General features: G+C 43.3%; 1 protein-coding gene and 1 pseudogene across 1 annotated transcript in view; one reads left to right on the forward strand and one right to left on the reverse strand.

Annotated features, from left to right (window-relative positions):
- SIRT2 (sirtuin 2) overlaps positions 1–12,221 on the forward strand; it is a 49,019-nt gene that overhangs the window by 18,370 nt on the left and 18,428 nt on the right. Inside the window, exons 6-9 of the mRNA XM_056558209.1 lie at positions 118–224; positions 4,179–4,235; positions 7,293–7,361; positions 7,444–7,573. Coding sequence (XP_056414184.1) covers positions 118–224; positions 4,179–4,235; positions 7,293–7,361; positions 7,444–7,573 — 363 coding nt within the window. The remainder of the gene's footprint in view (positions 1–117; positions 225–4,178; positions 4,236–7,292; positions 7,362–7,443; positions 7,574–12,221) is intronic.
- On the reverse strand, positions 3,601–3,722 carry LOC130359958 (U2 spliceosomal RNA; annotated as a pseudogene).

A 12,221-nucleotide genomic window follows, 5' to 3' on the forward strand; every position in this document is an offset into this window, starting at 1 on the left:
GATTTTACTGTGAGTACAAAAAAATCTCCTTTTTGTAGCACCCTGGATCTTTTCTTAAAAAATAAATAAATAAATGTTACCCAGAAAAAGGTTCTAATCTGTACTTTCCTTCTTTAGCTGCAGGAATACCTGATTTCCGTTCTCCAGGTAGCGGATTGTACTCTAATTTACAGAAATACAACTTACCCTATCCTGAGGCCATTTTTGAAATTGGATTCTTTAAGGTAAGGAAATAATTCCACACAGTCATAAGAAATGATGGGTAACTGTTCATAATTTGTGTCACTTTTTTATAAACTAAGTATATGATAATGTATGGTTTACAATAAATAATGACATACTGATCATGACCATATAAAGGCTTGTGAATACAGTCTAGATGTTTTCATGTAGCTCACAAATCAATTAACATTCCATTTTACGATAGTGAAATAGCACATTGCAAAGAGAAGGGCAAGTTCACACAGGGCAGATACTCAGTTTACAGTAGCAGTAGTAAAGTGGATGAGATTTTAACCCTTTCCGGCCCTATGATGTATATGTAAGACATGGGGCCAGTAAGGACATATGAAACTGGATCTTGACTTCATCCCGCTCCATATCCGTCATCCATCAGCTGTTTTCCGTAGCTTTGGGCTACTAATCCTTTAGATGGCCACTGTCAAAGTCAGAACACTCTGTGATGGTATAGGTAAGCTCCCTGCAGCACAATCATGGAAAGGTGACATGTTGTTGTGGCAGCCACAGGCCATACCTTGGCCTCTGTGGCTTCTGATGATCTTCTGTTGTTAGAGCCTGTCTGTGGCAGGCTCTAGCAGTAGATCACAGGTGTGGTGGATCAAAGCAGTACATAAAGTGCCATCAAAACCAAAGTTCTGATAAAAACTATTGCTCACAAGGCAAATGAGCTCTTATACAGCACATGGATAAAATATAAAAAAAATATATAAAATGTTATAGTGGTCAGAATAGGGAAATTTTATGCATACTCATTTTCTTATAAAAGTAATGAAAAATAAAAAAAAAGTAAAATAAAACAAAAACCTATGTAAATTGGGTATCTTTGTAATTGCACTGCGTAAAGTGCACTGCGTAGAAATGAACACCCCCAAAAATAAAATACATTATTTTTTTTTTTTTTTTTCACCACATAAATGTAATCAGAAAACAAATATAACTTCAATCGGGGAACTCATAATCTGCAGTAAATGTGTTTCTGAAGATTATCTGTGGATTTTTATTTAAAGGGGTATTCCGGCCCTGGACATCTTATCCCCTATCCAAAGGATAGGGGATAAGATGTCTGATCGCAGGGTTCCCGCCGCGATCTCTATGCAGCACCCAGCATTCTGTGCTGGGCGCTGCTTCAGAGACGTGATGTCACACCACGCCCCCTCGTGATATCAGATATCCTATCCTTTGGATAGGGGATAAGATGTCTAAGGCTGGAATACCCCTTCAACACAGTCTGCACCAATGACTGCTGATTTACCCCGTAGGGTTGTAAATATTTTAGTGTATACATGAATGAAGGATTTTCTGCTCCAAAGTGCTAAAGCCCCTAAAATTACCTCAGTACAATGGCATATATACAGAGATTGGTGTAAAGCCAGTGTTAAAGGGGTACTCCACTGGAAAAAAAAAAATTCTAGAAAAAACTGGTGCCAGAAAGTTAAACAGATTTGTAAATTACTTCTATTTAAAAGTCTTAATCCTAGTACTTATCAGCTGTTGTATGCTCCACATGAAGTTCTTTTCTTTTAGAATTTCCTCTCTGTCTGACCACAGTGCTCTCTGCTGACACCTCTGTTCATTTTAGGAACTGTCCAGAGTAGAAGCAAATCCCCATAGCAAACCTCTCCTGCTCTGGACAGTTCCTGATATTGACAGAGGTTTCAGCAGAGAGCACTGTGGTCAGACTGAGAGAACTACACAGCCTCTTCTGGAGCATACAGCAGATGAAAAGTACTGGAAGGATTAAGATTTTTAAATAAAAGTAATTTATAAATATGTATAACTTTCGGGTACCAGTTGAACTGGAAACATTCCCCCCCCCCCCCCCCCTCTAGAGTACCAGACAGAAAGAAAATTCAAAATTCCACACCAACAGTGAGGTATGGGAAGCCACAGCTATGCACACGGCAGCCCAGAGATGGGAGACCGACAGCGGCAGAAACTGTTCAGACAATGTAATGAGTGCCCCTCCAGGCGCTAGTGATAAAGTGACATAGTCAGATAGGCAATAACTGTGCCCATTTGACACATGTGAAAAAGGCAGTGAAGCCTAGAAGCCGTGAATAGAATCCCCATCACCCTGGGAGATCGGGGAGGCATAGGAGCCGTGGTTTGTATCCCCTTAGACCTGCATATGGTCCACAGGACACGCCAGGTCACTCCACCTGACACCGCGCACTAGCAGTGAGGTACCGGAACTTCAGCCACAGATACTTCAGCCCTTGGAGAAGTGACAGACGGCAGATAAAACCATGCAGACCACCGTCTGGTTTACTGGTATGGGTCCATGTAGACAACGGGGCACTCCAGCGGTCACCTCGCACTAGTAGTGGGGTATTGAAATCCAGCCGCGGACGCTGCAGTTGGGAGATGAGTGACAGGTGAAACTACTGTCTGGCCTAATGAGAGCAGGTGCAATCCATGGCCATGAAGGGACACTTCCATGGAGACGTCACATTGGACATGGGGATCCGGGACAGCAGTCGCAGATGTGGCAGCCTGTGGAGGAGGGAATAATGGGGAGATTTATCAAAACCTGTCCAGAGGAAAAGTTGCCCAGTTGCCCATAGCAACCAATCAGATTGCTTCTTTTATTTTTAACAAGGCCTCTGCAAAATGAAAGAAGCTATCTGATTGGTTGCTATGGGCAACTGGGCAACTTTTCCTCTGGACAGGTTTTGATAAATCTCCCCCAATGTATGTATACGTCAAGAACACCTGCGGACATGGCAAACATGTCACGACAACCGGTGGTAGAGGAGAAACAGTCCTGACTGTAACCCCGGTATCTTCCAAGGAATCATGAAATCCCTGGCACAACCCACCACATGTCTCTGACAGAGAGCCCAGCAGATATTTTTGGTGTACTGTAGCCGAAGATACTGCCATATCGGGTCAATGCATGGGGCGACGGAAGCAAGCTACGAAATCGGCCCCCGTTCTCAAAATTCCATTTAAAGGAGTAGTCCAGTGGTGACTCAGTGGTGAGCAACTTATCCCCTATCCTAAGGATAGGGGATAAGTTGCAGATCGCGGGGGGTCCGACCACTGGGGCCCCCTGCGATCTCCTGTACGGAGCCCCGACAGCCCGCGGGAAGGGGGCGTGTCGACCTCCGCACGAGGCGGCGGCCGACACACCCCCTCAATACAACTCTATGGCAGAGCCGAAGCGCTGCCTTCGGCAATCTCCGGCTCTGCCATTGAGATGTATTGAGGGGGCGTGTCGGCCGCCGCCTCATGCGGGGGTCGACACCCGCTATCTCGGCGGAGAGCCGGGGCCCCTATCTCGGCGGAGAGCCCCCCCGCGATCTCAAACTTATCCCCTATCCGCGATCTCAAACTTATCCCCTATCCTTAGGATAGGGGATAAGTTTTTCACCACTGGACTACCCCTTTAATATATGGTCCCCAGATAGGGGATGTATCAGATATTAAACTGATAAGAACAGACACTACACTTGATCTTAGCCAAAAGGCCGAGAAGCGATAGATAGTATAGGCCAGTAATCTCCAACCTGCGGACCTCCAGATGTTGCAAAACTATAACTCCCAGCATGCCCGGACAGCCAACGGCTGTCCGGGCATGCTGGGAGTTGTAGTTTTGCAACATCTGGAGGTCCGCAGGTTGAAGACCACTGGTATAGGCTGTATTTTGTGTCCCCAGAGGTCACCAGGGTGCATGGAAAATACGGCACAGAGGTGTCAGCAGAGAGCACTGTGGTCAGAAAGAAAGGAAATTCAAAAAGAAAAGAACTTCCTGTGGATCATTCAGCAGCTGATAAGTACTGGAAAGATTAAGCTTTTTTAATAGAAGTAATTTACAAATCTGTTTTAACTTTCTGATACCAGTTGATTAAAAAAAAATGTTTTCCAGTGGAGTACCCCTTTAAAAAAAAGTCCTATATAAGTTTTTATACTAATGTTAAATATTCTCTTTCTTATAGCAAAACCCAGAACCATTCTTTGCTCTGGCCAGAGAGCTGTACCCAGGACAATTCAAGGTTAGTCTATGTATATCTTTCAGTATCCCTCAACTATGTGGTGCAACATCTACTATTATTCAGTGTCTCATCTACTCTCCATGCAGTGATATTATTATGCCTATAAATATGAGCCAGGCTAACACACCTGTCTATTAGAGATGAGCGAACTTACAGTAATTTCGATTCGTCACGAACTTCTCGGCTCGGCAGTTGATGACTTATCCTGCATAATTTAGTTCAGCTTTCAGGTGCTCCCGTGGGCTGGAAAAGGTGGATACAGTCCTAGAAGACTCTTTCCTAGGACTGTATCCACCTTTTCCAGCCCACCGGAGCACCTGAAAGCTGAACTCATTTATGCAGGAAAAGTCATCAACTGCCGAGCAGAGAAGTTCGTGACGAATCGAATTTACTGTAAATTCGCTCATCTCTACTGCCTATCCATATCTGATCTGGCAGAATGTAAATACGGTAGTTATGTATAGATGACCCACTTTTTCGAAATATGTAGAATGCTTCTATAAGTGCTCAGTATAATTCTGCTCCTATCACAGTGGGTGGTGATTTGTCTCTGGTAAGACAACTTGGCCGTCTGTTGTTACTTAGTACAAGTAGAAAGTGAAGTTTAGATAAGGTAGAAGAGTTGTCTGCAGTCACATCTGTAATCTATTCATTGTTTTCCAAATGCAAATTCAGTTCTTTCTTGCTCATTCATATAGGATCATTGCCATGGTTGCCATGGCTAAACTAAGGCTGCGTTCACACGGCCATCTAGACCCGTCCCGTTCTTCTCCCGTCAAAGATAAAAAAAAAACGGATGGAAACGGATGTTATCCGTTTTTGTTCAGTTAATAAACCCCCCCCAAATTTTTTTTTTGCTCTGAGCATGCTCAAAAATAAAAACGGATGAAAAAACGGATTGAAAAAACGTATGCAAACGGATGACATTAAAGGCTCATCCGTTTTCCATAGACTTCAATGTTAAATTTACTGTATCCTTTTTTTCTTCCGTTTTTTGGACGGAAGAAAAAGTACTGCATGTGCCGTTTTTTCTGCTGTAAAAAAAAAACGGAAATGAGTGCAGATGGGTGCAAACGGGTGCATAAGGATTGTAAAAAAATCCAAAACGGGGATAAAACAACGGGGACAGACGGCCGTGTGAACGAGCCTTAACATAACGCTGCATACAATCATTGAAAAAATGCCCTTTTATCCTGTTGAAAAATGCCAGTTGGAAGCCGTGCCATAGGAAGCAATCCATGTCCTGGAGCTGTTATTGTCCCCCATATTACCACTAGGGGTAACTGACTGTAGTATGCGATGGCTCCCCAGTTCACCACACCAGCAGTTAGTGCAGCCTTTTGAGAGCCTTTTTTATATGGCAGCAAGTGAAGCACTTTTAGGGTGCGTTCACACGCTCTTTGTTTTTGCAGGTTTTCCGCTGCGTATTTGAAAAGGGGCGGGCTCTTCTCGGCTGTCCATAGCAGATTTTCCGCGGTGGAATTTACGCTGCGGAAAATCCTCCGCCGTCCCTACTGACTTCAATGGGGTTTGTGGCGAATTTTCCGCAGCGTAAATTCCTCCGTGGAAAATCTGCTGCGGATAGCCGAGAAGAGCCCGCACCCTTTCAAATACGCAGTGGAAAACCCGCAAAAACAAAGAGCGTGTGAACGCACCCTAAGGCCTCCTGTTTTAGGCCACTGGCAAAAGCCAGTGTATAATCAGACCACACTTGTAATAATTTACATATCTTCATGCTGAGTTATGCAGCAATCTGACATTTCTATCTAGGTGCCTTTTTTTGTCAATATAAAAAAAAATAAAATCTGGACTTTTTTATCGATAGCCTATCCCCAGGATAGGCTATTAAAGGGGTACTCTGGTGGAAAACCTTTCAACTGGCTCCAGAAAGTTAAACAGATTTGTAAATGACTTCTATTAAAAAAATCTTAATCCTTCCAGTACTTATCAGCTGCTGTATACAACACTACTTTCCTGCTCTGGACAGTTCCTGATATGGACAGAGATGACAGCAGAGAGCTCTGTGTTCCAAAATGAAAAGAATTTCCTCTGTAGTATTCAGCAGCTGATAAGTACTGGATGGATTCATATTTTTTTTAATAGAAGTATTTACAAATCTGTTTAACTTTCTGGTACCAGTTGATTTGATTTTTTTTTTCCATCGGAGTACCCCTTTAATATCTGATTGGGGGTCAGACACCCAGCACCCCTGCTGATCAGCTGTTCGCCAGAGCCACAGTGCCTGCACAGACTGCAGTCCATTGCACATCGACACTCCTGCCCACCTGGCTCTGCAGGGACTGGGGACAAATAGTAAAGGGACTGCAATGTTGACACTGCAGCCCCTTTATTCTCAGGATTGTTCGGGGTCCCAGCAGATGCCCTCCACTGATAAGGTGTATAATTTTCTTATATAGTTTGTTTGAATTTCTCACCATTTTGGAGGTATTAGTTTGCTGTCAGTTAGTGAGATCACCTCTTTTTACATGCCGAGGCTGGAAACCTGTACACAGTTAAGTAGATACATTTGTAGGCACTGATTTCAGTCTTGAGAAAAAGAAAGTACACCCTATATGAATTCTATGGTTTTACCATTAGGACATAAAGAAAAACCTAATCCTAAAATCTTAAAATTAGGTACATACAATCTTAGATAAACAACACATAATATATCACATCATTATTTAAGGATGAGTTCACACATGTGAATGATCCGGCAGGCACTAGGACTGCTCGGAAATGCCCGTTTCATAGTCGGCAATGCATTTCTGAGCGGGATCCGCAGAAAGAATAGTCTATTCTTTCTGTGGACACTGGAATCAGGATTTCTGTGGCAGAGACAGAAACACTTTGTGCACAGTGCAGCAGAATCCCATTAAAATCAATAAGACTCCCAATTGAAATGCTAGGTTGGGACCTTAAAGGGAACCTGTCGCCTGTTTTATGCTGCCCATACCATGGCAGCTGGATGCCAAGACACTATGATTTACTCGGAAACACTTGGGCCTCTCATGCTGCCATTATTGTTTTTCACCAAAATGTTTTCTTCTTTTTCAGCCAACTATTTGCCATTATTTTATTCGGCTAATGAAAGAAAAGGGTCTACTTCTTCGTTGCTACACTCAGGTATTAAAACTGCTGCTACATTGCTCTGATTAGTACCTACTAATAACTTCATGGTGGTAACAATACTTTTCTCTTCACTAAGAACATTGACACTTTGGAGAGAGTGGCCGGTCTGTCTTCTGATGACTTAGTTGAAGCTCATGGAACTTTCCACACCTCACACTGTGTTGGAGCTTTCTGTAGAGCTGAATATCCACTTTCTTGGATGAAAGGTATCATATTGATCATCAATTAATGTATTTTCTCTGTTCCTTAAGCTGCATCTTGGGAAATCAAATGTGCTTTATGGTACAGGCAAATAAAGGGTGTAACTTCTCCTGTATTCTGAACCACACACCAAGTGGCAATTTTTAGGGGCTGAGGTTCTCTCCTATAATCCCCTAGTGAGGGATTAACAATGTGTGGAGTTAAGCTATATGTTTATTGTTGTGAAGGTAAGATGAAGACCAGCTCACCCCGCCTCGGACAGCAGAGCACGGATCCAGGTGCTGGACGGCACCAGCTAATCAGAGGAACAAAGAGATGGATCCAGCTCGTGCAGATAAAAGAATTTTAATCCATAAGAAAAGGAGGATACAAGTAACGCGTTTCAAGCGCTGAATAAATTTTTGTATTTTTACTTCATATTCAATCATCCCTTTTATACAATTAGTGAAATATTTATATTTTTATATGTTCACTCTATACTACATCAAAATATTTTTTCCCCCTTTTTTATTGATTATGAATAGTAAACTACATATATCAACATTATTCATTTGTGATACATCTTCCGTTTACTCCTGTGACATCCCCGGTTCTTGAACATGTCTGCTATTTTGTTTATTTGTTTTCTTATTATTTTCCTACTGTAATCTCAAGTTCTTCTTTCCTATGTTTTCCTCACCTGGATCATATGTTATACATATATTCTGTGCTTCAATTATTTATGCATTTTTCTATTTGTCTATACCATATTATATCTATGTGCAAGGGGTTAACTCCTGCCGGTCACATGGTCTGTGATCGACCGGAATTGCTCCCCACCTATATAAACCCGCATGTACTATGCAAAAATTGTATGACTAAGAGCGCAATTCAGCGCTTGAAACACATTACTTGTATCCTCCTTTTCTTATGGATTAAAATTCTTTTATCTGCACGAGCTGGATCCATCTCTCTTTGTTCCTATGTTTATTGTTATATTGTGGTTGGGTACAATATTCTGTGCTGACTAATGCCTTACTATATCTTTAAAATGGTTGAAATTTCTGCTACAAAGCTCCAAGTTACCTATAACGGTGCGTTCACACTACGGAATCTCCGCTCGCTGAATTCCACAAGCGGAGATTCCGCCTGGCAGCCACCGCCGGAAATACTGAGGTGCTAGGGCCAGGGAAATTCCGCAGTGTGAACGGGTCTCGCGGAAACCCATTCACACTAATGTTATGTTCACACCGCGGAGTTCCGCTCGTGGAATTCCGCAAGAATTCTGTAGTGTGAACACACCCTAAAAAATAAGAGTTAGATAGTTACTGTTTATTCAATCAACTTCCCTCCATGTAATACCCTTAGTAATTTGTAACAAAAGCTTTTAAGTCTTGACCACTAGACCAATTGTGTCTTCTCCTTTTGACTTCTACATAGCGCTCAATGAGTGCCATGTAGTGAGTAGAGGCAACAGCAATCTCCACACAACAGATGCGCGTTTTGCACACAGATTCATCTGCAGTGGCTGGTAAGGGTCACTACTACATATTTATATAGATACTACCCAATCAGATGGAGGAATTTAAGGAGAATTCCAGCCAAAGGAAATGACCTTTATTAAGCTGTACATGTTAAAGTTATATAATTGGCAAGTAAAGACAAAGGCAGCGCAGGCACTACTACTATCCCTTATAGCGCAGTCTTTACAGAGGTGAGTGGCTTGTGGCGGTGAAAAGTTCATGCACACAGTTACTGGTAGGTGGTGCTCATTTGCAGAGGTGAAAGTATACACATCAACTCCGAATGTAGCAAAGAATGACAAAGGCACTCACCATGTACAGTGTGACTTCTTCTTTTATTGTTCAGTACATCGGTGCAGGATAAGGCGGCGGCATGCCGCTGCAAGTGCAAGACGCCATTGCGTTTAGATTGGTGACAGCTGTTTCCTTCCTAGAGGAATTTCAACAAACCATTTCCTCTAACCTGTGCACTCCTTTTTTAAGTACACTCCCGTTCTAGTGACGTGGAACACAGGCGAGTGGAAATTGGATACAAATAGAAAAGTAAAGTGCAGTGACAATACATATACAGTGGTCCCTCAACATACGATGGTAATCCGTTCCAAATGGACCATCGTTTGTTGAAACCATCGCATGTTGAGGGATCCGTGCAATGTAAGGTATAGGACAGTGGTCTACAACCTGCGGACCTCCAGATGTTGCAAAACTACAACACCCAGCATGCCCGGACAGCCGTTGGCTGTCCGGGCATGCTGGGTGTTGTAGTTTTGCAACATCTGGAGGTCCGCAGGTTGTAGACCACTGTTAGAGGAAGTTGTACTCGCCTGTCCCCGCCGCTCCGGACCGTCACCGCTCGTCACCGCTGCATGAGATGTCGCCGTCCATCGCTGTCGCCGCGTCCCCGCCGCTCCGGCAAGGCCTCTGCTTCCCCGGCATCCGTGCTCTCCGCCGCCGCCATCACATCGCTACGCACGCCGCTCCTATTGGAAGACGGGACGGCGTGCGCAGTGACGTGATGATGACGATGGAGGGCGCCGACGATGCAGAGGATCCCGAAGAGGACGCGCTGGAGCCCTGAGGACAGGTAAGTGACATCACCGGAGCTCACGGGGCACCGTAAACGGCTATCCGGTGGCAGCTGAAGCAGTCAGTGCTGCCGGATAGCTGTTTATGCGATGGCCCCGACATATAAAAGCATCGTATGTTGATGCTGCCTTCAACATGCGATGGCCTCTGAGAGGCCATTGCATGTTGAAATTATCGTATGTCGGGGCCATTGTAGGTCGAGGGGTCACTGTATAAATATAATTGAAATCCATTTGAAAAAATCTCTACACAATGTTATAAAAAGACTCCCATGTCTATTCTATCATTCAGTCCTGCATTTTCTTGCGCTGGTGTTCGCAGGTTCCATCTAGCTTCTAGTTCCCGCAACCTCCTAGTATTATCTTGACCTTCTATTACATTCAGTTTCTGTAAACCCATAAATTATGTTTAGTGTTAATATGTTCGATTAACCTTGGGGACCCTTATCCTGTGGTGACTGATCTGATATGCTCACGGAATCTAATATTGACTGGTCTTATTGTACTCTCCCTATATAGAATCTTATACATTCACAAATGATTGCATATACAGTGGTCCCTCAAGTTACAATATTAATTGGTTCCAGGACGACCATTGTATGTTGAAACCATTGTATGTTGAGACCAGAACTCTATGGAAACCTGGTAATTGATTCTGTAACCCCCAAAATGTCATTCCAAAAATAGGAAAAGGTGAGGATTAAAGAAAAATAAGTAGATAACTAATACAGATAAGACAAGTCCTTACATATAAAAGTAAGAAAGAGCTGCTGGAAGCTGTAAATCACTGTCTATGTCAGTGTTTCCCAACCAGGGTGCCTCCAGCTGTTGCAAAACTACAACTCCCAGCATGCCCGGACTGCCGTTGGCTGTCCGGGCATGCTGGGAGTTGTAGTTTTGCAACAGCTGGAGGCACCCTGGTTGGGAAACAATGGTTTATATAGCGGGCAGGAACTTCTTCAGGGTCCTATACATTACACACACTGTCCCAAATGGAGCCGCCCTTACTTGTTGTTCAAAGGAGCAACCAACCCTGGCACAGGTAAGTAGTAGTACAGAACTTGTAGTTCCTCCCTGTACTGTAGGGGGCGTTACCAGACATCCAGTCAGTGCATGTACTTCAGTAATAGAGGTGATTTACCAGTAAAATGCCCATTCTGATTGGTCAGTTCTTCCAGTTGTGACACGTTTCACAGATCTGGACTGTCTGTACATTGTATGTTGAGTCTGGTTTCAAGTTACAATGGTCCAGAAAAGACCATTGTATGTTGAAACTATTGTATGTTGAGGCCATTGTAAGTTGAGGGATCACTGTACCATGTTTTTCGTTCTGCAACACATAAACTCGTTGAGATCTCTTGTAATACCTCCCACACAGACATAATGGAAATACAGAGAGATTAATGTTTATGGGTTTACAGAAAATGAATGTAATAGAAGGTCAAGATAATACTAGGAGGTTGCGGGAACTAGAAGCCAGATGGATCCTGCGAACACGAGCGCAAAAAAATGCAGGACTGAATGATAGAATAGACATGGGAGTCTTTTTATAACATTGTGTAGAGATTTTTTCGAATGGATTTTATATATATTTATGTATTGTCACTGCACTTTAATTTTCTATTTGTATCTAATTTCCACTCACCTGTGAAGGGGAGTGTACTTAAAAAAGGAGTGCACAGGTTAGAGGAAATGGTTCGTTGAAGTTCCTCTGGGAAGGAAATAGCTGTCACCAATCTAAATGCACTGGCGTCTTGAACTTGCACCAATGTACTGAACAATAAAATAATTCACACTGTACGTGGTGAGTGCCTTTGTCATTCTTTGCTACATTCGGATTTAAAGTTATATAACTTTGCGATGTACAAGTCTACTTTGCTGAGACCACACCCTGTTTCTCTCAGCCTTTCCTCCTGGCAGAAAGTCCAGTAGTTCTTTGCACACATGATGACTGTCGGACACCAGTTTCCTGGGCCTGACATCACACTCCGTTCTCCTCAGCCAGCGCTTCAGTGTACAGTGTGTGATTATCCCTGAATGGCTGAGGTGCTCACACCTCCCTCATC

Source organism: Hyla sarda, chromosome 2 (assembly GCF_029499605.1).
Source record: "Hyla sarda isolate aHylSar1 chromosome 2, aHylSar1.hap1, whole genome shotgun sequence".
Classification (NCBI taxonomy): domain Eukaryota; kingdom Metazoa; phylum Chordata; class Amphibia; order Anura; family Hylidae; genus Hyla; species Hyla sarda.